This window comes from Vicia villosa, unplaced genomic scaffold (assembly GCF_029867415.1).
Source record: "Vicia villosa cultivar HV-30 ecotype Madison, WI unplaced genomic scaffold, Vvil1.0 ctg.000316F_1_1_1, whole genome shotgun sequence".
Lineage (NCBI taxonomy): Eukaryota > Viridiplantae > Streptophyta > Magnoliopsida > Fabales > Fabaceae > Vicia > Vicia villosa.
The window spans coordinates 492,468-520,269 of NW_026705137.1; the positions used below are offsets into that span (position 1 = coordinate 492,468).

A 27,802-nucleotide genomic window follows, 5' to 3' on the forward strand; every position below is an offset into this window, starting at 1 on the left:
TATGTCCCATGACAAACCACGAAGAAAACAAGATAATTTATCTTCTGAATTTACTTATAATGATTTATTTCACATTTGTGAAAAGTTAGATATGAATATAAGTAAATTAAAACATCTTGTTTCTACCTTTAAAACTATTATCTCTTCCAACGCAAAAGAGGAAGAAGCATGTACTTGCTAAAAGTACAATAGTGAGAGAACGAGGACTAGCTCACGTGATGATTATGAAGGATCAACCTCACTTTTTTTATTGTTAACCTATGGTAAAGAGGATCTTCGTTCACATATACCACATTTAATGTAAGGTTAAATATAATCTCAATAAATGCATTACTTAAGTGAAGATAACTTCAACTTTTTTTACATAGAGCCTTTCAAAAATTTGAGACAGTTCTCAAACTATCAAAAACCTTTGTTAAACCATTCTCTACTATCATGGAGTATAACCATGAGACTAACAAAGATGAAAAAAATTTGTTCAAAACAAAAATTTAGAGCCTCTCAAAAATTTGAGAGGGTTCTCAAACTATCAAAACCTTCGTTAAACTATTCTCTACTATATCATGGAGTATGACCATGAGAATAACAAAGATGAAAAAAATTTGTTCAAAACAAAAATTTGAGATGTAAAATCTGACTCAACTGAAGTAAAAACTTTTTTTTTTTGTTATTCTTTACAAATGGCACAACAACAGATACATTGAGAGACCCATTTTTCTAACCAGTTTACATTAATATATGTCAAGCTATTTTAAAATTGCAAAAGCAATAAAAATATAAGAAATGGGAAGAATGGAGTATAAAATTAGACTATTTTATATTAACTAAACTCTTTTTTTCATAAAATAAAACTATGATAAATAAATAACAAAAATCTCATACGAGATGCGGCAAGTAAAGTATTTCCATAGTTAGGGATGACCAAAGAGATAGTAGAGAATGATGTGATCAAAGTTGAAGATAGTCTGAAAAAATATGGATCTGTATTTCTTGCCATTAAAGATAGTGTGAGCATTGTAATTCACACCCCGAAAATATACTACGCTGTTACAGCTTTGTCGATCACTCCTTAGCATCTGCATTGATACCATCTTGGCATGCGACCTGAACATCATCTTCGCATGCAATCTCATCATCTATCCATGCAAAAAAATGTGTAAGTAATCACAGATAGAAAAAAAAACACAAAAGATAAGTAATCATGCTCAAATAAAATTATTGGCATGACCGTCTTTTTGAACGTGTACTGGACCTCAAGCCCTCACTAAATTATAGATAAATAAAACCTCATAAAATATTCGTCAAGTTGGAGATCATAATTAAGTAGGGCCTCTATCTATTTTTTCATGGTTAAATTGTCAGATATATTATTCGGATAACTTGTTGTAAATAAGGAATAATAGCAACCCGTTATCTAAACATTTAATAACGATTGTTGCAAAGAGCTTTATAAAGAATTTTCATTTTTATTGATATTTCGATGTGGGACTATTTTTACATTCCAGAACCAGAAAACTAAAGAGCAGCAACTATCTTCTTGTACATAACTAAGCAAAACATAAGAACATTCCAGAACCACTATTCCTGAGAATATCACTCAAATAAATTTATTGTTAAATGATTATGAAAAGAATGTCAAGGAGTTAGGGATTCTGTTGTTAGAATCAGATTGAGGTTTGTTATGTGAAAAAAAGAAAAAAAAACAGTTAGAGATTAGTTAGTTAAAACAATTAGTTACAACTGTTAGGACCATTTCGTTCTAGTGAAAAGTGAACTGTTAGCCATGCTTTGAGTAAAACCAGAAGCTAACATTGTAGAAGAATTTTTTTAAAGCTTTGAGTGAAACCATTGTCTAGATGCTTGTCTCAAACCCAATGGATCTTCTAGGTTGATTAGGGATTTTGAGGGGGTTTGGATTGTTTTTGTACATCATGGTCTATGGTAGGCACATCAGGAGGTTCTTGAGGTGGATCACAAGGGTCATTAGAGATAGGCTAAGGGTCAACAGGTGTGCTGTGAATGTCAGGTATAGGTTTAGCTATGACAAGATAAAATGTAGTATCATTAGAATTGGACTTTTTAAACGAACATGCTTCTTCAAAGTATGGAAATGCATGTTCATATATAAATTGTTCATGGGAGTGAAAATGAGTGGTTACTGGAAGTGGATAAATTGTTAAAAGCTTCATGTATAAACTTGATTCTATAAATTGTTAAAAGCTACAGTTTTGGTGCAAGGTTAAAAGCTTCACGAGCAATTGATCTGTCGCTTAACAGAAAAACTGGATTCTGCAGAACAGCACCAGTCCTCATTTTCTCGACTTTTCTCCGACAAAACCTAAACAACCATAACACATGAAAACAGTAAAAACTTATAATTTTGGGTTGCCTCCCAACTAGCGCTTCGGTTAATGTCGTTAAGCTCGACGGATCGTTGACGGCTTCACGGATCGAAAAACGGAACGGCTTCCGCACTCCGATCAACTTCACCACCAAGATAAACCTTGAGCCTTTGACCATTTATCGTCCACGTTTCATTTGTTGCCGGATTCTCAAGCACAATTGCTCCATAATTCTTCACTTCTTTGATTCGGAACGGTCCCGACCATTTGGATTTCAATTTTTCGGGAAACAATTTCAACCTTGAATTATACAATAAAACCATTTGTCATTCCTTGAGATCCTTTTCAAGAATCCTCTTATCATGATATCCTTTCACTTTTTCTTTGTAAATTTTGTTGGATTCATAGGCTTGTAAATGCAATTCTTCCCTCTCATGTAATTGCAACTTTCTCTTTTCACTACTTGCCTTTGGATCAAAGTTAAGCAACTTCAAATTCCAATATGCCTTATGCTCCAACTCCACGGGTAAGTGACAACTTTTTCCATAGATCATTTGGAACGGAGTAAGATCAATTGGTGCCTTGAATGCCGTACGATATGCCCATAACGCTTCATCCAACTTTTGAGACCAATCCTTTCTTGAAGAAGAAACCGTTTTTTACAAGATTCTCTTGATTTCACAATTAGACACTTCGGCTTGACCATTAGCTTGAGGATCGTAGGCCGTTGTTACCTTGTGCTTCACACCATAATGCTCTAATACTTTTTCAAGTTGAGTGTTGCAAAAATGTGAGTCATCATCACTAATGAGAACCATTGGTGTACCAAACCTTGTAAAAATGTTTTTCTTCAAGAACTTGTTTACGGTTTTTCTATCCGCCTTCGGACATGCAATCGCTTCTACCCATTTGGACATGTAATCAACCGCAACTAAGTTATACTCACACCAAGAGTGGTTCGGGAAGTTGTGTGACCGGAAAATTTTGACTGAAAAGATTTTCAATCTCAACCCTCAAGGAGACTATAGGAAATTTGTGGGAATGATGCATAGTCGTGGGTGGGATGTTTTGCTGCAGCCTGTGACTCAGATAAATGTGGACATAGTGAGAGAGTTCTATGCCAATGATATGCCTAAGGAAGATTCTAGGTATGCATGCAAAACTGTTGTGAGAAGAAGAGTGATTTCATTCAACCAAGGAGCCATTAGCACTTATCTTGGTGATCCTATGCCGCTTCTTGAAGGTGGTAATTGTGAGTACACTTTGAAAACTAAGGCTAGAGAGTGAGATATGGAGGAAGTTGACCGAGTTCTCTCTTTTCAAGATAGAGGTTTCACTCTTAACCCGACTGGTATTCCTGTGAAAATGGACCGTGGTAACATGAACCAGATGGCTCAGCTCTACCTAACCTTACTCCTGAACAATCTGAAACCCAAGAGCCACAACTCTGATCTCACCGTAACTGATTCTTGTTTGCTTTATGTTATCATGACAGGTGTGCAAATTGACATTGCACAACTCATTGCTGGGGAGTTGAGAGAAGTGGCTTCTAGTGGGCATAGTTTGGATACTCAACCTGCTGCCCAGCTTCCTTATCCTGGTTTGATTATGGGGTTGTGTAAGCGGACTAGAGTTGATATTCTTGAGGAGGTTCATGTTACCAAAACTAGTATGGTGGACGAGGGTTATGTTACGAGGCATTGTGCTCCTAGGACTCGAGGTCGTTATCAGCCTCAACCCGAAGCCGTAGCACCTCCTGCCAACCAAGCGAGGTATAATCAGCAAATGGCTTGTCGGTACGGTTGGGATTACATGGATGCATTGCGAAGGTCCGAGACCACTATTCATGATTCTTTGCATCGCATGTACCTTAAAATGTGTGATCCCTCAAGTGTGACTTCCTTTATCAATAATGAGCGGTACGAGGCAATTTGCAACTATTCGGAGGCTAGGCCATTCTTTAGGGATGAAGGAGGTATGAATGAAGAAGGAATGAATTATGAAGAAGTGAATGAAGAAAATCAAGAGGATGATGGTGGTGAAGAGTGATGATAATGATGATGTTGACTTTGTTGTTTTTATTTCATGTTATGTTTAATTATGTTATTTTAATTTCTCTTGTTGAAGACTTATGTTTAGGTTGTTTTATCTTTAGTTTTAATGTGTTGTTGCCATCCTTATATGGATGAGTTTGTTGTACTTTAAGTGTGTAATCTGGTGGCAAAGTTTGCTACCAAAACTCCTTTTGAGACGTTTGTCATTGGCAATTTGTCTTTATGATGCTATATTATATTATGTGTTTAATCTTCTTGTCTATATTATATTTTTAACTTTGTTTAGTTTATATAGTATAGTATGATTAAGTATAGTTCTATATAGTATAGTATTACTAAATAATGGTAATTTTCATGTTCATAAAATTTGTGTTGTTTGTCCTTGTAATTTTAGAAAGATGCTCAAGCAAGCAAGTCGCTGTCAAAGAGTTGTCAACATCAAAGTTGGATGGTGACGATAATGCTCTTGATGCGGTGCATGCTAAGGTAACGATTTTCTTGCTTTGTAGGTATTAGTGTGAATATGATTTAAGTACTTTATACAAAACTTTTTGTCACATTGCATTTGAAAATTTTTGTTCACATTTGAATCAATTTAGGACATAACCACATATGTGAGAGGACTTTCCATTGTTTACTATAATTTTTGTGTGTGCTAGCAATTTGTGAACTCGGACGATTCATGCTTAATCTGCTTTGTTTGAAGTGCTAGAACTTAGAAATGATTGAGGCGGTTTCTTTTTGTATTGCGAGAAAAACCACCTTCCTAAAAGGCCACATGTGAGAGTGTGATCATTTGAAACCAATTTTGTGCCTTAAATTTTTATTTTGGTAAGTGAGAAGTGAAATCCAACAACCTAGTAAGTATACCACTTATTGAGTTTGTAGATGAAAAGAATAGAAAAGAAACTCTTGATTCACTTGCAAAAAAAATCTTTGGTAGACACTTAACCCAATTACACTTAAACCTTAATTGAAGAGCATAGTTGTGTTGATGTATTGAATTGTTCAAAGTTGGGGAGAGGTGTTTACTTGAGAAAAGGAAAGAAAGGAAATGGTGGTATAACAATGCATTCATAGAAAAGAAAAGAGTAAACAAAGAAAGAATGAAAAAGAAAGAAAGAAAAGAAAAATTTCAATGTGTTGAAAAATCAAAAGACAAAACAAAGGATGCATTGAAGTTTATTTCAAAATCAAAAGGGAGAACAAGATTGTTTGTGTAAATATTATAAATAAATAAATGCTCTTCATGCTATTTTCCCTTTTCGATTCATTGGCCGTGTAGAAAATGTCACTTGTTTAGAACCGAGCCAAGTTACAACCGAAAAAGTCCTTGTGATCTTTGTTTCTATCATTTTTGTGCTTAGTTTAGATGAATGTATGAATTGTTTTGGATGTGCACAATTGCTAGGGAGAGTGATAAGTCCTTTGTGCTAACATGATAATTACACTTTGTCCTTCATTTTTGAAGTTGATTGTAGGTGATTCAAGTTTGAACATCATTTTGATAAATGCAAGTGTGTTGAATTGTTTTGTGTTTAGAACTTAATTCATACTCAAGTTTTTATCTTGTACAAGCAAGGGATGGTTATGGAGCATGCATGCAAGTCAAGTTTGAACCATTCTCTTTATGCTGCTAACCCTTGTAAATATAATTTTTGTGCTTGTTGAGTTATTCTTGTTTGAGGACAAACAAATGTCAAAGTTGGGGAGAGTTGTTAGAATCCAAAATATGGGTAGTTTGGTAATAACTTTTGTGGTATTTCGATAACTCTTTTCCTTACTTTTGATTCAATTACGTTTATAATCGTGTAAATAAATAAAATCGAGTTTTGATTGTAAATATGTAATTTATTAGTTTTTCTTCATGTCCTGAAGGTTATTTTGCATATTGGAAAGCTTGTTATGAAAGATATCACTTTGGAGCAAGTTTGGAGCCATTTTGGAGAAGTTTTGTTCAGTAAGTTCCGCTAAGCGACCGTCCAGCGCGCTTTTCAGTGGCGAACCAAGTTTTCAGTTCCGCTTAGCGGCCTCATCCCGCTTAGCGAATCCTTCGTGACTTCAGATATTTTCTCTAGTCCGCTTAGCGACCCTTTGTGCGCTAAGCGGGACTACTTTTTGAGAGATTACAGCAGAAGATCATGGAGCAATTACCATAAAGATCGACAGCATGTCAGCTATCAATTTGACGAAGAACCCGACAGCACATGGTCGAAGCAAGCACATCGAAATGAGGTTTCATTATTCTCAAAAATTAGGGTAGAATGAATTGATTTTCTTATATGAATTATGCTGAGAATACATCAGTCATATATACAAGGCTAGAAAGCTATTTTAGGAAATACAATAACACCTAAACTATCAGATCCCTATGATTCAGGGATATTTCCTTCATACACTATAATTGTAATCTGCTAAATAAGGAAATACTACAACTAATAAAACACCGATTCTGACAGAAATAATACAGCTAATAAAACAAATTCTAACACTCCCCCTCAAGCTGGTGAATAGGTATTTTCCATTCCCAGCTTGGAAACAATCTTCTCAAAGTTGTTGCTATTCAGCCCCTTCGTTAGAATATCTGCAAGGTTGTCTTGTGAGGAGACATATGGAGTGCAGATCAGGCCACTGTCTAATTTTTCTTTGATTAAATGTCTGTCAACTTCAATATGTTTGGTTCTATCATGCTGCACTGGGTTATGGGCTATGCTAATAGCAGATTTGTTATCACAATAAAGTCTCATTGGTTCATCCAACTTTATTCTTAAGTCTTCAAAGATGATCTTCAACCACAATAGCTCACATATCCCTTGTGCCATTGCCCTGAATTCTGCTTCAGCACTGGATCTAGCCACCACACTTTGTTTTTTACTCTTCCAAGTCACAAGATTCCCTCCAAGGAAAGTGCAATATCCTGTAGTCGACCTCCTATCCACAATCGACCCTGCATAGTCTGCATCTGTATATGCTTCAAGACTTACACTCCTATTCCGTTCGAACAGAATTCCTCTGCCTGGGGTCCCTTTCAAATATTGCACAATTCTTAGTGCAGCTTGTAAGTGAACCTCCTTCGGTTGGTGCATGAACGGCTGACTAGACTCACAGCGAATGCAACATCAGGTCTAGTGTGAGATAAATATATCAGTCTACCAACTAGTCTTTGATACATTTCCTTGTCAACTGCAGTATCTTCTTCTACATTTCCCAACTTCAGGTTTGGATCAATTGGTGTACTTGCAGGCTTGCATGTTGTCTTACCAGTCTCTTTCAACAAATCAGTGATGTATTTCTGTTGAGATATGAAGATTCCCTTTTTAGAATGAGCCACTTCAATTCCCAAAAAATACTTCAATTTTCCCAAGGTCTTAATTTCAAATTCCTTCGCTAGATGTTGGCTTAACAGTTGTTGCTCCTCCTCATCATCACCTGTCACTATAATATCATCCACATAAACCAGTAGCACTGTTACTCCCCCTGAATTAGAGTGTTTAATGAACAAAGTGTGGTCTCCTTGACTCTGTTTGAAGCCCAGACCTATCATAACTTTAGTAAACCTACCAAACCACGCTCGTGGTGATTGTTTCAGCCCGTACAATGCCTTTTTTAGCTTGCAAACAGTGTTGGCAGCGTTTTTTCCACCATATCCAGGGGGCAATTCCATGTAAATCTCCTCTTCAAGTTCTCCATGGAGGAATGCATTTTTAACATCAAATTGTTGCAAGTTCCAACCATAATTAGCCGCTAGGGATAATATCACCCTAACTGTATTCATTTTTGCAACTGGAGCAAATGTTTCCATGTAATCCACTCCATAAGTTTGAGTGAATCCCTTAGCTACTAACCTTGCTTTATACCTCTCAATGGATCCATCAGCCTTGTATTTTATAGTATATACCCATTTGCATCCTACTGGTTTTTTTCCATTTGGGAGAGTAACCAAATCCCAGGTGCTATTCTTTTTTAATGCTTCCATTTCCAAGTCCATGGCTTGTTTCCATTTCCTATCAGTCAATGCCTCAGATAGGGAAGTAGGTGTGGCTGTAGTGTTTAGGCTTGTGAGGAAGGCTTTATGGGTAGGTGAGAAGTTTTTAAATGATAGGTAATTGGCTAGAGGGTAAAGTGGCTTGGTGGTACATTTCCTAGTCTCTTTCCTAAGGGCAATTGGAATATATAGGTCCTCATGAAGTGGTGCTGAATCGGATTCGGGTTCCTGTACAGTGGGGAAATCAGAGATTGATTCAGTGGAGATTAAAGGATCAAGAGTAGTTACCTCATGTAATGTTGGGTTGGATTCTTGGACATGGACAGATTCTGGAATGGCCTTTGTCTTCTTTGTATAAACCAGCTTTTTCCCAAATCTTACATCAACTCCATCTTGAGTGGACTTAATGGGTTGAGCCTCTTTCTCAGAAGTTGCCTCCTTCTCAGAAGTTGTTACACTTCTATTCCCTACTTTTGGTCCTAAACTTAAGTCAGGGAGCATAAGGAGATCATCTTCCTTTCTTGTATTCTCCCCCTGAAGATGATCTTGGTGGAAGTAACTTTCTTGCTCAAAAAAGGTGACATCTCTGGACACAAAGAATTTTTTGGATGGTGGGTGGTAGCATTTATATCCCTTTTGTGTGGATGAGTATCCTATGAAAACACATTTTAAGGCTCTAGGATCAAGTTTACCTCTATCACCACTGTGGACATGGATAAAAGATACACACCCAAATATTCTTGGAACGAGTTGATTGGATGTGGACACATTAGGATAGAAAGAAGACAGAACCTCCATAGGACTTTTTGAGGCTAGAATACTAGAAGGTAGTCTATTAATTAGATAACATGCAGTCAAAACAGCTTCTCCCCAAAACCTTTTAGGAACCTTATGTTGAAAAAGAAGAGCCCGAGTTTGGTCTAGTAGGTGTCCATTTTTCCTCTCAGCAATCCCATTTTGTTGAGGTGTTTTGACACAAGATGACTCTTGAATGATACCTTCCTTTTGACAAAAGGAAATAAGCTCATGATTAAAGTAATCTTTGGCATTATCAGATCTAATCCTTTTAATGCTAACACCAAACTGATTTTTTACCATGGAGAAAAAATGTTGGACCACAGAGCTGACTTCGGACTTTTGTTTTAGTAAGAAAACTCATGTGACCCGAGTACAGTCATCTATAAAGGTAAGGAACCAACGGGAACCAGAAACATTTGGGACATTTGAGGGTCCCCACACATCAGTATGAATTAAATAGAAAGGGAAAGTGCTCATATTATTACTAACTGGAAAAGGTACACGCTTGTGCTTAGCAAGCTCACACACTTCACAATGAAGACTCTCGACATCTAATTTGCTACAAAGAGAAGGGAATAACATTTTTATGACTCTAAAGGAAGGATGTCCAAGACGACAATGATGTAGGAGGACTTTCTCCCTGTTGGTCTTTATTGAGTCAGAGAAAAAAGAGTTGCTATTTTGTAGGTCTGGTGGCAGATTCGAGCTGTCCAAGTAGTAAAGGCCATTCCATTCTCTAGCATGTCCAATCGTCCTCCCCGAGTGCTTGTCCTGCAGTATACAAGCATTGTCATAAAAAATAACATTACATGATAGGTCTTTTATGAGTTTTTTTATGGAAATCAGACTGACAGATAGTTTAGGAATATGAAGGACATTTTTAAGGGTTTTGGATGAGCTTATTTGAACTTCTCCTTGACCTGCTGCAGTCATCAGAGTGCCATCTGCTGTGGATATTTTCTTATTGCTAGGGCAAGGGGTGTAAGAGGAGAAATGTTTAGGGAGGGGTGTCATGTGGTCAGTAGCCCCAGAATCCAGTATCCAATATTGGTTATAGTGTTTATCTGAGGCATTAAGTCCAAAGGAAAGAAACTCACCTGAATATGCTAGAGAACAACTACCTGTTGGTTTATCCAACTTGTTGAGGAATGATCTCATCTTCTCTACTTCATCTTGGCTAAGTTGAACCACTCCTCCCTTGTTTTCTTCACTGGTTGCAGCAACCATGTGTGCTTGTCCTCCCTTTCTTGTGTTGTCTCCTTTTTTTCCCCACTCCCTGTCTCGGTTTTGGGGCCCCCATTCTCTACTAGGTGGCTTTCCGATCAGCTTCCAGCAGTTGTCACGAGTGTGGCGAGGCTTGTTGCAGTAGGTACACCACACTCCTTCACCTTTCTTTTCCATATTACTTATGCTCCCCTTTTTTTGGTCTGCCATCATTGCCGAGGCCCCAGAAGCTACCATGGCTGAATTTTCCGTGGTTAGGTTTTCTAGCATGACCCCCCTTCTGCTTTCTTCACTTCTGACCATAGCTACTACTTCATTAATTCTTGGAACTTTTTCTTTTCCAAGGATCTGGGCTCTCACTTGATCGAAAACAGAGTTAAGCCCCACCAAGAAATCATAGACTCTATCTTGCTCAATATACTCGTTGAGCATTGCTGAATCTGCTGGGCACTTGGCTTTTATGACCCTGTAGTGATCTAACTCCATCCACAATGATTTGAGTTGATTGGCATACTCTGTAACAGTCTTGTTTCCCTGTTTTGCAGTCATAGTCTTCACCTTCACGTCATATATTTGAGCAGCATCTTTAGCTTTGGAGTATGTCTCCTCCATGGCCTTCCAAATCTCCTTTGCAGAATTAAGAAACATACAAGTATCAGTGATTTCTGGGATCATTGAGTTCCATAGCCATGCCATGATGGTATCAGTGATTTCTGATACCATCTCAAAAATTAGGGTAGAATGAATTGATTTTCTTATATGAATTATGCTGAGAATACATCAGTCATATATACAAGGCTAGAAAGCTATTTTAGGAAATACAATAACACCTAAACTATCAGATCCCTATGATTCAGGGATATTTCCTTCATACACTATAATTGTAATCTGCTAAATAAGGAAATACTACAACTAATAAAACACCGATTCTGACAGAAATAATACAGCTAATAAAACAAATTCTAACAATTATCTTCGAGAGCATGAAGCTAAAGGGAAGATGAATCTAGAACACTGCACAACTGAGAATCAGATTGCAAACATCATGACGAACGGAGTGCAGGTCGAAATATTCAAAAGACTAAAAGCCATGATGAATATAGATAGTTTAAACACAATGAATTAGATTGTGTGTTAAATTGTAATTCGAATGTGTTGAAACTAGGTGTGTCGAAGTGCTTATAATTGTCGAAGTGTTGTAAGCAGGTTGCTACACAAATATTCGATTTAGGTCTAAAATAAGTATTTTGGATTTTTATGTTTTGGGTTTTTGGCTTATGGAGAAAGCAAACCTAAAACTATAAATAGAAGGAGTAACCCCTATTTTGAATAACAACTTGTATTCATAGAATTTGCAGTTGCAAGTAAATAAAAAAGGTTTTTCACAGTTTACGGGTAGAGAAAAACTCTGCAGAAAATAATCCTCTTCTCTTTTACTTTCGCAAACCCTATTTCACTTTTTCCTCAAATTCCTTTTTCTTTCATTGTCATTGTGTGGTGATAAGGAATTACTCAAAGGTTTGAGTTTAATTTCAACAATTTAGTGAGTATGTGAATTGCATATATTGAGTATACTTTCGTACAAATAAAATGTTCAAAAAAGAATAATTTCATGTTGTGTACCTTGCAAATATGATGATATGATGGTCCTATTACAATGGGGGGCTTCCTGTTGACAAAATGTTAACATTACTAATTTACAAACTAAATATGTTTAAACAGATACAAAAAGTCATATAAATATAAGAGTTTTAAACTCTGTCGAAAACAAAACAGATACAAAAAGTCATATAAATATAAGAGTTTTTAACTCTGTCAAAAACAAAATAGTCCCCGTAAAAAAATGTTACATTGAAATTAGTTTCAACCATATATTATCATATGGATTGATTTTGTAGGGGCTGAAACAACATATTAAGCAAAAACAAAACAATGATATAATTAATAAGACTTAAACACAAAAACAAATTAATACCTAATTTCAAAATCAGTCCGAATTAATAATATTGCTAGCCTTGATGATTTTGTGAATAATAAGTAAATATTTTTTATAATTAATTAACGATAGTATGTACCTTTTCTATGAACAATTGTTCAATAGTTGTGTTAAGATCACCTTTCCATCGTATATTTTTGTCTTCAACTTCAATTCCTGTTAGGTGTGGTGCTTCTGTAACTCCTAATGAGAAATTCTTCATTTGAGGACATCCTTCAACAGAGATAAGCACCAAAGATGGGAATATGAATGGCTGTTTCCCATTGGAGAAGCTTCTTAAACTTAACAGAGAAGTTAATACCAAATTTTTCAACTTTTTAAATATGATGTCTTCCTCTGTTTTTACATCATCAATCTTCACAACATCCAACACCTTCTTACAATTCGTTATTTTTAATTCTGTAAGCTGAACTAAGCTTTTCGCTGTTGAAGATGTTATCAAGTAAATCAGCTCTTTGCAATCATCCACAATCAAATAGATTATATTTGTGAAAGATGTTGACGATGGTACCAAGCTTATCAAACTTGGACAGCTATGTACACATAAACCTTCAAGATCCAACGAAAATTCTTCATGCCAAATATACATGATCTTTTCCATTTCATAAAGCCACAACACTTTTATTTGCTTAGAAAGTTTGTCATTGAGATTGTGAGGAGTTCCTTTTGAAGGGAATGATATTTTAAAAGAACAATTCCACAATGTAAGAGTTTTTAGATTAGGAAATGTTGCATGGAAATCATTGAGAAAAATAGCTGGAGTTTCATCGAAACATTGCAAACGAAGATGTCGTATTTTAGGAAAGATATTTTCTTGACAGTAATCATTCAACATTCTAAAGGCATCCTTTGCATTTATTGACAAATCCTCCAAGTTGGTGCTTAACTGAAAAATCAAACATCCTGAGATTTAACAAATACCAATAGTAATTCATGAAAGAGATAGATAAAGGATAATAAGATTTACCTTTTCCATAGAAAAAATAGCTTGTTGAGAATTTTCATCAGGTTGTTGCAAGTCTAAATTGTTGAAGGAAAACATTCTTAATGTTTCACAACGATATACATTCAAAGTCTTCAATGAAGGGCACTCTAAAGTATGTTTTCCTTGATAGAAACTTTTTAGATTTGACAAACAATGAAGTGCCAGTGTATTTAGTTGGGGAAAATTAAAACTGATTTCCATTGATCCTTCTTTCATTGCAACAATATCCTCGACTCCGCAAGACCGTATCTTAAGCATTTCAAGATTTCCAAGATCTTGGCATAGTAACAATGAAAAGATATATAACAATCTTTGGCACGAAGAAATAACCACCGAGCATAGGTTTCCAAAGTTCATAATTTCGTGAGGATCCTCGTTCCATATGTGCTTTAAGTTTGGTAAGCAGGACAAAGTCAATGTTTTCAATTGACTGTATTGTTTTATCAATATTAATTCATTAGACTTCATTCCTTTCACATCAAATATGACTTCTAATGAATCACAGTCGTTTACCTCTAGTTTCTCCAATCCATGTAGCACATGAACAACATTTGAAGGAAAAAGTACATGTGATGAGAAATCACATCTTTGCACCACTAGAAGTTTCAGATTGCCAAATACATTCTGATGATCAACTTGACCATACCACAAATCCTTTAACTCAGGGTGGTCGGATAAGGCTAAATATTTGAATTTAGAAAATGCAACCTAATCAATCAAAATTCAAAAATCAACTGTATATAAAGAGACAAATCAAAATTAATATTTTATTTAAAATTATTAATATTTCTATCTATAAAAGAAAGATTAGTCAAACATACCTTATCTTCAAACATTTTGTTTATTGTATCATTAAGGTTTCCCTTCCAAAACCATTCTTCTTTATTGTCTGCAATTTTAATTTTTCGAAGATTTGGTGTACTTGTGTTTCCCTCTGAAAATACCTTCATGTAAGGACATTCTCTCACAATTACTTCCTTCAACAATGGAAACTTCAAGAAGCACTTACTAGAGCAAAATTTCTTGAAGCTTGGCAAACATTCCAACATCAAAACTTCCAAACTAATAAATACAATGTCAACATTATCTACTCCGGTAATTACTTCTTCAAGTGATTTACAGTCTTTTACCTTAAGTGTTGTGAGTTTGACCAAACTTTGGGCTGTAGAAGTTGTAATTAAACTTTTTAGCCCATCGCAACATGTTATCTCTAGATAATCCAGATGATTGAGGGTGGCAGAGGAAGGCAACAGATTTGTCAGACAAGAACAGCCAAAAACCCATAAGCATTCAAGGAACTCAAGAACTGGGTCAATTTGAGATCCTTCGTCACATATATGTTCAAGTTTATGTAATAAACTCAATGTCAGCTTTTTGATCCGTGCACTAGTCTTCTCAATTATTTGTCTTTCATCTGGAAATATCTTCTTGAAGCAACTCCACTCAATAACTAACCACTCAAGAGTATGCACATTGATAAGAAACCAATAAGGAAATATAGCCTCTTCATTGTTATACATCCCCAAACCAAGAAATGACAGTTTGGTAAAGAGGGCAGTTGAGTGTTGGGCTTGCAATATCATGACAGCATCCTTTTGTCCTATCCTCAACTCCTCCAAGTTTGGAATCACCTAAAATATATTTAAACAACAATGTAAAAGAATTGAATATTTTTTTCAAAAAGATATTATAACTGTTTAATATTTTAAAATAATAACACTGGTATAACTGTTTAATATTTTAAAATAATAACACTGTCCTTATTATAAAAAAATAAAAATTAACAGGGTCCCACAATATACCTCTTCAGCAATGAAAGGTGGCTGTTGAGTTGTGACTGAGAGTTTGTCATATTGAAAACTACTTATAGAGCTGCTTGTTGAAAGAGTTCTAAACAAATTCAAAGATGAACATTTCGAAACATCGATTTTCTTCAAAGATGGACATGATAAAGTATGCTTTCCAGCATAAAAACCCTTGAGTTTGCATGAGTTCCAAAGCACTAGAGTAACCAATTGACTAAACTCAAATATGGGAGCAGCACACAATCTAGATTCTTTCTCCTCTGCAACAATTTCACTCATGCTTGCACAATCGTTTATCGTAACTTCTTCGAGATGTGAACAACGAGTGGCTACAGAATATGGTAATAGATACTCCAAACTTTCACAACCCTTTAGATGAATATATTTTAGATTTTGAAAACTAAGAATTCCTTGAGGATCTCCGCTCCATATCTTTTTCAACTTCGGCAATCCATCTATAGTAACTTCCTTCAAATGTGTTGTATCCTCTACACAGCTGATAGTCAATTCAAATATCTCTTCCACCAAAGCACAATTTGTAACTTCTAACATCTCTAGCTTATTATAAGTTTTTTGAATTGAAGAAGGAAAAACTATCACAATTTTCTCACAATTGTTGATATCCAAGGACTTCAATGACTGAAACTGGTGGTGCCATATTGTCTTCAAGTTGTCCATGTCCTTCAATATTATTTTCTCTAACTTGAAAAAAGGAACCTATATTATTCATAAATAACCAGTTTAAGTAAATAATTATTTAATGCAAGTTTAAAATTAATTAGAATGTTGCTAATTGTAGAATTACCATACCTTATTCAATGCATTGTTTCTCTCTTCTTTAACTATTATCTCCTCCATCAAAGGACAGTTGCGTATTTCAAGGTGTTTGAGGTTCTTAAAACTTCCAACCACAGTAGAAGAGAACAAGTACTTCAACCCGCCACAATTCTCCAAAATCAAGCTAGTCAAGTTGTACATAGAATAATGATTGTCATCCCAAATTTTACTCAAATTAAGTGACCTCAATTCAAGGGTGTCCAAATTACAAAATGCAACCTACATAAAAAATAAATTATCATAAATCATATAATTGAAGGCATTATTAATCTGAATGTACATATCACGAAATTAAAAATTATATCATCATATATATATCTAAAAAAAACAATACCCTTAAAAAATAGGAAAAAACATTTAAGGGAAAACGTAGCTAGATAAATAAAAATTGCAATTTCACCTCTTTTATGCAAGATCTTGATTCATCTTCATATTATAATTTTAGATTAACAATATCATAGTATTTTTTATATGAAAAGTCTGGTAACATTAAAGGTGAAGAATGAAAAATAAAAACTCCAATATTTTTTCTAACAATTCCCTTTTTTTTCTAATAGCAATTCACCTTTGTTTGAGATGATTTAAGTAGAGAAAAAGTCAACAACATATAAAATTTCTTTGTTTAAAGAAGTGTGTTGTAAACATAGTATTGAGAAAGAAAAGAAAGAAGAAAATGCTATGGTACATTGAGAAAGAAAAAAGCATAGTCACCTTAAGTGCGACTCAAAGAAAATACATGTCAATGAAAAGACACGTGAAGTGAACAAGACACTTGAAGGTACTCCAGAAATTGCTCAGCACATATACATTTTTACAATATAATTTTTTAAAAAATTCAAATACAAAAACAATAATTTAATGAATACATTATTAAAACTTTTTTATATTATAAAAAAATATTAATATATAATTCAATAATATCCATATAGTACTAATAAAAACAAACACGCCTCTCATCTAAAGAAGATTAAAAATAGAATAACATACCTGAGCATTGAAAAATGGAGGAGAAACATATGGTTCTAAACCTTGATACTTTTGAATACTTCTGGAGTGTGTCAAATAATTAGAGAAGAAATTATCAAGTGTCTCCAAATGTTCTAAAGTCAAAGAACGCAACTGAAGAAACTCAATTTTTTCATTAGCTCTATCATTATTTGAACTTGAATTGTTGTCTTCGAGCACTATCTCCTTCATAGAATTGCACTGGCAAACTTCAATCTTAGAAAGATGGGAAAGTTCTTTTACCATTGTAAAGGAGAGAAGATATTTTAACTGGACGCAATTTTTTACTTTGATAACACCAAGACTTCCAAAAGAAGAAATTGAAAGTGGACCATGACATATATGCTCTAAGTTCTTAAGATTATCAAGTACTAGCGTTTCCAAGATGGGAAATGACACATGGATTTGATTCCTCTCTTTTGAGTCAACAATGTGCATTATGTTTGCATTATTTTGGACGTGGAGATGTCTCAGCAATGGAAATCCTTCCCCATTTAGTTGATAAAGCACATTTTGAATTCCATCTACGTCATCCAAGTACAAATTCTCAACACTTCTAATCAATGTTTTAATTCCGTGCTCCAAATGTATGTTGGTACCAAGTTTGAGCATCAATGTTTTTAAGATTCCATCCTTAATGTCAGACCATTCCCATACATCTCCAATAGATATTTTGTATCTTTTTAGCTTCTCAAACACCAGTTGCAAGTCCCTTGGCAACATCCAAGTCTCGCGAATTTGTAATTCTAGAGCTGTCAAGTCGGGTAGTTTTCGAAGCTCGGCAATGCTAGCATTTACATCTGTAGAATTCACATCTTTCCAATTAATAGAGGTATTGCCCATGTACAACTCCTCCAATTTAGTCAAGTTTGATATGATATTGGGCGGGACTACTTCTATTCCTGAATGACTCAAATCAAGCATTCTCAATTGAGTCAATCTCCCTATTTCTCTTGGCAGATCAATCATTGAAGATTTACAGAGGCTAAGAATTTCTAAATTTTGCAAAGCTTCTATGGCATCCATATTTTCCAAAACACATAAATCTAAACACAACGATTTAAGGTTGGTTAGGAACCGAAACGAAGTAGGTAACGAAGGCAAGTTCAGAGATGTTAAATCTAGCACTGTAAGGCTTTTCATACCCTCAAAAAATGCATCCGAGATTTCTAAAGATCGATTATTGCTGTACAAATAGAAAAACTTAATGCTTGGACAATCAATCATTTGAGGAAGCTCGTGCAAATGATGACACCTATATAGAACGATCTGCGTGCACCGGTTTAAAAAATCATTGGTTGGCCATTCCTCATCAGCGAATTTCCTTAGAAATGCATGTTTGTCTCTGCGGGCTATGGAGATAGCAAAATCACGAACAAAGTCATGCATTTCGATATTTCCATTTGTTTTTCTTTCAAGCAAAAGACAAGTCTCCTCCAAAGACTTGATTATTCTGTAATGTTTGTTTCTTGCATCATCCATGGTATTAACATTCTTTAACATGTTCAAACCAATTGCAACTTTCATAGAATACTCTACATGACCGCCTCGAAGTAATGCAAAAAGCAAGAATAGAGCCTTAATTTCATCACTCTCTAGTGTGTTGTAACTCAATTCCAAAGCGGAATAAGTTAACGCGTCAATCCCTGTGTGATTATTACATTGTAACTTTCTTAATGCATCTTTCCAAGATTGGACATCCCTCTTATTTTTCATTGCACGTGCTACCGTAACGACACTAAGAGGCAAACCTGCACATTTTTGGGCAACTTGAATTGCTACATCTTTCAAATCCCTGTTGTTAACCACATCACCAGCCATAAATTGAAACAAGCTCCATGTCTCTTCATCACTCATAAGTTCAAGTCTGAAAGTGAAATTCTTTGGGACATCCATTTGCACCAAAACATCTTGATTTCTACTTGTCATCAACAATTTGCAACCATTATGCTCATTACCAAATGGAATTCCCACTTTCTTCAAATCAATTCTGGTCCATATATCATCTAGAATGACAAGGATATTTTTCTCCATCTTGATTCTCTGTCTTAGGCGATGAGCTCTGCCAAGAATAGTCTCCTCATCGAATCGCAAGCCTAACAGATCTGCAATCTCCCCTTGGATTGTTTTCATGTCTGGATTTTTGGATACATGTGTTGTAACCACTTCATCGAACAATTTTTGTTGCTTTGCTATTTCAGAAATTTCCTCCAACAGAGTGGTCTTACCCACCCCACCCAACCCATACACCCCAATGTTGCGTAAATTATTGTCTGTTAAAGCCTTCATAATCTCTTGCTTAAGTGACTCCCTTGTCTCATATTTTTCATCACCTCTTGTTGAGCTGGAGGAGGCTACTCCATCTAGAGCGGGAAGGTAACCAACTCGATCAAAAATCCCTTTTCCTTGAACTTGAACAACATCTTTTGCAAGTTTTGTGGCTTTCCTACTTAGTTGATGACGCAAAAGCAAATTAGGGAACGGCCATGCTGAGCACCTAACAGTGGCACGACGGGGGTCTTTTTGAAGCTGGTTTGCCTTTTCAATGACCTCGTTCACTATCTCAAACCAGTTCAGCACTTGTCTTTCAATTTCTTTACCATTTCTTTTTTCTTGTTCAACCAAATGGATCATTCTTTCGCTTGCAGCCTCCAGATCTTTAACATGATCTGCTAACATATTGAAATTAGCTTTGTAGAATATCAAGTAACTTGCTTGACGTCCAATAGGAACAACAGTATAATCTGCTACTATTCCAACAACAGAAGTTAGAATTTCCATTGATTCTCTTTTCTTCTCCTCTCCTTGTGACTTGAGTCGCACAGAAACTGAAAGTAAAAGATGCTATTTATGGATGAGTGCAAAAGCAACAAAGGAAACATTTGGATGATATTAAGACATTAATCTGAACACTGGCAAATAAACTGCAAATTAAAAAAAGAAAGAATGTTTTGAGTAAAGTTCATTATATAACATTCAACTATGTTGGCATTCCAGAAATACTATCTTTTATTTGCAGCACTCCAACAAATATATTAAAAGAAAAATAAAAATAAATGACTTGAATAGAGAGTAAACATTGAAGAGCATGGATCTGTTACCTCTTAGAAGACTAATATAAAATGACTTCAAACAGCTTGCGGAAACAAAATGATCTGCAAACAAACAGCAACAAAAAAAGATACTAAAAGGGTTGATTTACTCTTTTATTATTACTGAAATGAAAGAGACAACAAACTAATGCGTACCTTTAACAACCAGTTGTTAAAGAGAAACTGCAACCTTTGAAATGAGTACAAATTAAATTGAAGTGAATCTCTTGATAAGTTGAATATTCAAAACTGATTGAAGTAGGTGAAATGCAAGGAACAGATATGTTTTAAAATAGAGTCAAGTGGAAACTTTTCTACCACTGACGCTGCTCCCACTGTCTAACTTAATTTATTAGTTTTCTCTTGGGGTAAGCAACTACTTGAATTATTATATTTACTAGTATCATAATATGGACAATTTGTTTTCTCCTCTCCACAAGCATAAACCAGTTTTTATTGAAAAGTAGTTCCTGGGACCAAGGTAGTCAAGCACGGGATCTTAAGTAAGATCGGACGGCATGTGAAAGATCCTAAAAATAGGATCGTAGCACGGCACTTAAGATCTTACCAAAGGGCAAAATGGTAAATTCACATTGACAAAAACATGAAAATTATAATACATGAACAAGATAACCTATAAATCACAACATTCAACTAATTTAATTAATAATTCATAACCATCAATCCCTAATTTAATAAGATGAACACAAAATGGGGATGATAACAGAGAGAGAAGAACAAAGATGATAGCAATGGAAGAAGAATGGCGAAGATGATGGTGAAAAGTTTCTGTTTTACGTGGAAGTAGGAAAGTATCGTATGAGGAAGATGCCGCAGCCATTTTGCATTTTTAATTTTAGGGTTAGGAAAGACAGAACTTAAGTAAGACAAAAAAATCGGGTTCACTTAAAAAATCTGACCCGGTTAGAAAGCCTAACAAAACAGGCCCAGCACTATGGTTTTTACGATCTTACTTAAAAGATCTCGATCTTGACTACAAAAGCACATGAAAAAGATTTCTGCAAGATCTTAGCACTAAAAGGCAATAAAAGATTGTAAGATCTTACGATCCTACGACCCGGATCTCGATCTTGACTACCTTGCCTGGGACATAAATCTTTGCCTCGCACGAGTACCCCACACATTACAAAAATTGTGATTGGTAGAACAAAATAATATGAATAGAAAGTTAAAATAAAAAAAGGTGAGTTAAGTTTTTATTTTATCATGGTCATATATAATAATAAAGATAATGTGGAAACTTCTTTGAAAATGTGCAACATATTTCTTGCGGATTTTCCTGACAGATTCTATGGAAATTCTGCAGGTAAACCCGGAGAAAATATCAACAATTAAATACGCAGGTAAATCGGCAGGAAAGTTTGAAACCACAGATAAATCCGCATCTAATGTATTTTAAAATTAAATGATTTGGGACAGCATTGTATAGTTTTCACTTCTCCATTCTGATCTACATCCATTCTTGATAGATTCTGCAAAGCACAAAATCAATGAACATTTAGAGATTTGTAAGAATCAAATTATCCGCCTAGGTCCAATTCATTGTCAAATTTATCTTTTTTTTCATCACTAGGTCATTTATGTCATGCTCCATGTTATATGACATTCTTATGGGACAAAACTGATATTAAACTTTGAAAAACATTTAAGAAAGGGGGAAGATAGTTTAACTTACAAAGGTAGCATAATACACAAAAGCCGATCCTGCGAAAACAACAAATGCTGCAATTAGAAACACATTGTACCTGTATAGTGATAATGTTAGAATATTTCCAGCTGCAAAGTATTAGCATTAGGTTATTAATTAATTAATTAATAGAGTCTATTATTTCCCTTTAAATTAGAATTAGTCAAAGTCTGTTACTTTGTGCTTGCAGCACGTTTAGGAGTGGGTTAGTGGTCAGTTAGGATTAGCCTAAAATTGTGGAAAGGTTGTTTAGCCTGTGGCTATTTATTCTGTCATTGAAATCCAATAAAAATCGTCAGTTTGCTTCAAGATATTACACATTGTGGTATCAGAGCAAGGAACAAACTGTAACCTAAAAAAAAAGGGTGGTTGAGAGGATTTTCATCATGACTGAGAATAGTCATTTTGCACAGGTATGCCTACCTAAGTTCGACGGTGATTACGATCACTATAGCTTGTTGATGGAGAACTTGCTCAGATCTAAAGAGTTCTGGGGAGTTGTCACTGATGGTTTCACTGAGCCGGCGCAGGGAGATACGCTTACTCCTGCTCAAACAAAGGCGCTGGAGGATATGAGGCTGAAGGACTTCAAAGCAAAGAATTATCTTTATAATTCAATCGACAGGACTATTCTGAAGACTATCACCAAGAAGAGTACTGCCAAAGAATTGTGGGATTCTATGAAGAACAAATATCAAGGCAATGCAAGAGTCAAGAGAGCACAACTGCAGACTCTTAGGAGAGATTTTGAAGTGTTGGAAATGAAAGATGGTGAGTCAGTGAATGACTATTTTGGAAGAGTCATGGTGGTGGCAAATGCTATGAGGAATTGTGGTGAAACAATGGATGATGTGAAGGTGGTTGAGAAGATTCTTCGCACCCTAACAGAGAGATTCAATTATATTGTCTGCTCTATAGAAGAATCAAAAGATATTGACACCCTCACGGTTGATGCACTTCAGAGTTCATTGTTGGTACATGAACAGAAATTCAACAGGAAGAGTGGTGAAGATGATCAGGCCTTAAAAGCTACTCATGACTATGGTGGCAGAGGTGGAAGAGGAAATGGTAGAGGAAATTTTCGGGGCAGAGGAAGAGGTAGAGGAGGAAGGCCCTGGAATCGTGATAGAGTGGAGTGCTTCCATTGCCACAAACTCGGACACTTCAAAAATGAATGTCCTGATTGGAATGCTCAAGCAAATTATTCCAATGCAGGATATCATCATGATGATATGACAGAGGAAGTGCTCCTTATGGCGACTATTGAAGAAGTGCAAAGCAAGAATGAAGAAGTGAGCTTAATGGTTTATGGAGATCAAAGCTTTGAGAGTCAGCAGAACTGGTGGTTCCTAGATTCTGGATGCAGCAATCACATGAGTGGAACCAAGGAATGGTTTGTCACTCTTGATGAGAAATTTAGGCGATCTGTCAAGTTGGGAAATGGCGACAAACTTGAAGTTGTAGGCAAAGGCAGTGCAAGACTGGTAACAGAACAAAAGGTGCTTGTGGTTCAGGATGTTTTCTATGTACCCGGTTTGACAACAAATCTGCTTAGTGTTGGCCAAATGCAGGAGAAAGGACTCACCTTTCTTATCAAGAACAATGTATGCAAAGTCTTTCATGAGGAGAAAGGGCTTTTATTGCAAATCAAAATGAAGACAAACAGAATGTTTGTGCTTCACACTATGCCAAAGAAAAGTGAGAAAAGCAGCTTAGATCAATGTTTGCAAATTACCGGTGCCAAGGAAGATTTGTTGACTCTATGGCATCGTAGATTTGGACACTTGAGCTATCAAAGTTTAATGAAGTTAGAGAAGAAGAAGCTGGTTACAGGTCTGCCGAAGCTAACAGGAAATTCTGAAATTTGCTCAACTTGTATGGTAGGGAAGCAGCAGAGAAAGGCTTTTCCAAAGCAAAGCAAGTGGAAATCCACTCAGAGGTTGCAGCTGCTTCATGCAGATCTGTGTGGCCCTATCACTCCTCAATCAAGCAGCGGGAAGAGGTACGTTCTTACCATGATTGATGATTTTAGTCGAAAGCTATGGGTTTTTTTCTTGAAAGAAAAATCAGAAACATTTGATGTTTTCAAGAAATTCAAGGCTCAAATTGAGAAGGAGTCGGGGTCTGCCATTACATGTCTTAGAACAGATAGAGGAGGAGAGTTTACTCTTACAGAGTTCCAAGCCATGTGTGCTAAAGAGGGAATCAGAAGGCAACTCACTACAGCTCTCACTCCACAACAGAATGGAGTAGCAGAAAGAAAGAATAGGACCATTATGAATATGGTCAGATGCATGATGAAAGATACCAAGGTACCTACTATATTCTGGCCTGAAGCAGTTTCCTGGACAGCCTACATTCTCAACAGAAGTCCCACAGTTGCTAACAAGGATAAAACTCCTCAAGAACTTTGGACAGGTAATCCACCTTCAGTCGAGCATTTTAAAGTTTTTGGATGTGTTGCTTTTGTACATGTTCCAGATCAGCAAAGGAAGAAACTTGATGATAAGAGTTGGAGAGGTTTCTATTTCGGAATGTCTCAAGAATCAAAGGCATACAGACTGTACAATCCCAACACTAAAAAGGTGGTTGTTAGCCGAGATGTTAGCTTTGATGAGCAGAAGGGATGGGATAGTGAGCCTGAAAGTAATTCTGCATCAGCAACACTGATATGGGAAGGATGTAATGATGAGGTTTGTGATTCAGATGCAGATGACAGTGAGGAGGAAAGTAATCAGAGTCCTACAAATGAAGTGGAGGATCACCTTGTGAAGAATGAGCCAAATGTGACTGCTACAGATTTGGAACCGAGGCAAAGGAGACTTCCTGCGTATTTGGAAGACTATGACCTCAGTTTTAGTCAAACAGATCTATGTGCTATGCTAGCTTCAGCAGAGGATCCTTTATTTTTTGAAGATGCAGTGAAGGAGGAGAAATGGAGAATTGCTATGAAGCAAGAAATTCAAGCAATTGAGAAGAACAATACATGGCATCTTACTGAGCTTCCATCCGGTGTGAAGCAGATTGGGGTGAAGTGGTTGTTTAAAACAAAGTTGAAGGAGAATGGGAGTGTTGATAAATACAAAGCAAGATTGGTTGTGAAAGGGTACGCTCAGAAGGAAGGTATAGACTACACTGAAGTCTTTGCTCCTGTGGCTAGGTGGGACACAATTAGAGTCTTCCTAGCTTTTGCTGCATACCATGGCTATCCTGTTTGTCAGCTGGACGTGAAGAGTGCTTTCTTACACGGTGAGTTTGCCGAGGATGTTTATGTGGAGCAACCACAAGGGTTTGTGGTTGCTGGGGAGGAATCAAAGGTCTATAAGCTTAAGAAAGCACTTTATGGGTTAAAACAAGCTCCAAGAGCTTGGTACAGTAGAATCGAGAAATACTTTCTCAAGGCTGGTTTTGAAAGGTGCACATACGAGCACACACTATTTATCAAAAGGAAGGGAGCTCATGTGTTGCTGGTAAGTGTATATGTGGATGATGTGATGTACACCAGCAATACTACTTCATTATTGGAAGAGTTTAAGTCATCAATGAATGCTGAGTTTGAAATGACGGACTTAGGAAAAATGAGGTATTTTTTGGGTGTGGAGGTATTTCAAAGTAAGGAGGGAATATTTATCAGTCAACAGAAGTATGCAAAGGAGATTCTGGAAAGATTTCAGTTGCTGGACTGCAATTTTGTTCATAATCCGATGGTACCCGGTGTTAAATTATCTGTAAAAGGTGATAGTATCTCTGTTGATGCAACTCAATACAAACAGCTCATTGGCAGTCTGTTGTATATCACAGCCACAAGGCCTGATATAATGTATACAGTTTGTTTGCTAAGTAGATAAATGCAAGCCCCAACAAGACAACACATGTTAGCAGCAAAGAGAGTTCTCAGGTATCTAAAGGGGACACTCACTTATGGTATATGGTACAAGAAAAATGCAGGGAATGAGTGTCTATTGGGTTACACAGACAGTGACTATGCAGATGTGGATGATAGGAAAAGTACAAGTGGGTATGTGTTCTTTCTAGCAGGAGGAGCTATTTCATGGGCTTCTAAGAAGCAGCCTGTCGTCACTCTCTCCACAACAGAGGCAGAGTTCGTTGCAGCATCTCAATGTGTTACTCAGTGTGTGTGGTTGAAGAGAATTCTGGAGGTAATGGGATGGACATCAAGTGTGAAGGAAGGTACAAAGATCTGGTGTGACAACAGTTCCACAATTAAGCTTTCTAAGAATCCTGTTCTCCATGGAAGGAGTAAACATATTGATATAAGGTTTCACTTTCTAAGAGACTTAGTTAGAGATGGCATAATAGAATTGGAGCACTGTGGAACACATGAACAGGTTGCTGATGTGATGACTAAGGCAGTCAAGTTGGATATTTTTCAGAGACTCAGAGGAAAGCTCGGCATGCGTGACTTAGCAGAGTTCAATCTAGAGGAAGTGAACTGAAGATCTTGGATGAAGAGGCTTCAGTTCAGGGGAGGATGTTAGAATATTTCCAGCTGCAAAGTATTAGCATTAGGTTATTAATTAATTAATTGATAGAGTCTATTATTTCCCTTTAAATTAGAATTAGTCAAAGTCTGTTACTTTGTGCTTGCAGCACGTTTAGGAGTGGGTTAGTGGTCAGTTAGGATTAGCCTAAAATTGTGGAAAGGTTGTTTAGCCTGTGGCTATTTATTCTGTCATTGAAATCCAATAAAAATCGTCAGTTTGCTTCAAGATATTACACAGATAAACAGTAAGTTAAAATCTAAACCAACTTGGGCATATATAGTGATAAGTGTCATCCTAAGAATATAATTGATATTCAAAGATGATACAACAAACCTAAGCAAAATAGAAAACATTATAACCTAAGATTTAAATCTGTTACAGTAACTTCAATATGTTGGCGTGTCCATGACAAAAAGACAGCAACACTGTATCAATTAAAATAAGAACAAGGAAATGTGTAAATGTGAATCTTCAAGCCCATATATCCAAGAAAAGAATTTGAATATTTGCCTTCCGGTATATCTTGTTTTCACAAAAGCTTCGTCCAAAGGAATTTAGTGTAGAACATGCCAAATTTCATACACATGTTATATCAAGAATGTAAGTGCAAAGTATCAATTCCAAAACTGAACAAGTATGAGCATATATACTTTATAGTCTTGTCCAAATCTTCAATACAATATACAACATTTAGAGCATATATACTTTTAAGATACTACCAGCAGCCATTAACTAAAATGGTGAGTTAAAAGAGAGAATCAACAACTTTACACTATAAGATGAGCAAAGAAAACTTAGTCAATCATGTCCTGAGGGTTTATGACCAAGAAGGACAAAGAGCTCAATGATTTTCCTACTTCTGCTCGCGTCCCTTGTAAATTTCGTCTGTCTCGACAACGATTAACCTCTTGACCTATACCAATTACAAAGTTTACCAACGTTAATATACAAGGAAATAGATCATTTCAAAATGAACTAGTGAAATAAATTTAACTAAAATAGAATTAGTAAAGGCCTCAAGACCAAAATGTGTTCATAAAAGCAATTATAATCTAACTTAATCTTTTATTAAGCAGAACATTGTAAGGCTTTGACCCTTGGCAGTAGCAGTTTCAGCCACAATAACAATTTTGTCAAGTAGATTTCACCTGTGATCCACATAAACAATTTTCGTTGCAAAAACAAGCAAATTGAAGAATTGACATTGAAGTAAAATAATTAGCACTACAAAATCATGAGAAAGAGTGATTGACTCACCTGACAAATAACATGTTCAGAGTCGTGGTTATTGGGTTTCACTCCCACTGCCTTATTGAACTTATCTGGTGGCTCTGACGAGTTGCATACTCTGTTAGACGGTAATGTTGATACCGAGTTGCACGGAAGCGATAACTCGGATGGTGAACTCGGTGGTTTCTTCGTGAATCCGTGATTGACGGTGGCTGCGAATTAGACTCTAAATTAAT

The 27,802-nt window shown here is 36.0% G+C and overlaps 1 protein-coding gene across 2 annotated transcripts; it reads right to left on the reverse strand.

The window, feature by feature from the left end:
• Positions 1-304: 304 nt before the first annotated feature.
• On the reverse strand, positions 305-27,802 carry LOC131626649 (uncharacterized). 2 transcript variants are annotated; one of them, XM_058897483.1, is made up of 13 exons: positions 27,594-27,802; positions 27,108-27,484; positions 21,820-21,848; positions 20,280-21,616; positions 20,133-20,186; positions 17,014-19,859; positions 16,000-16,245; positions 15,187-15,906; positions 14,206-15,015; positions 13,367-14,092; positions 12,479-13,285; positions 12,027-12,072; positions 305-1,136 (listed from the first exon to the last, which is right to left on the reverse strand). In XM_058897483.1, the coding sequence occupies exons 6-13, from the start codon at positions 19,810-19,812 to the stop codon at positions 1,063-1,065; spliced, it is 6,228 nt and encodes a 2,075-aa protein (XP_058753466.1). In that variant the 5' UTR covers positions 19,813-19,859; positions 20,133-20,186; positions 20,280-21,616; positions 21,820-21,848; positions 27,108-27,484; positions 27,594-27,802; the 3' UTR covers positions 305-1,062. The 2 variants fall into 2 exon arrangements, with proteins under 2 accessions (XP_058753466.1, XP_058753465.1); XM_058897482.1 differs by having other exon boundaries at positions 26,696-27,484.

Excerpts from the sequence above, each read along its gene's own strand:
- LOC131626649 (XM_058897483.1), bottom strand. The coding sequence starts at position 19,812 with ATGGAAATTCTAACTTCTGTTGTTGGAATAGTAGCAGATTATACTGTT. Across the intron at positions 15,016-15,186 it reads CACCTTTCATTGCTGAAGAG|GTGATTCCAAACTTGGAGGA; the intron begins GTATATTGTGGG and ends AATATATTTTAG. Across the intron at positions 1,137-12,026 it reads CATATCATCATATTTGCAAG|ATGATGAGATTGCATGCGAA; the intron begins GTACACAACATG and ends TTGCATGGATAG.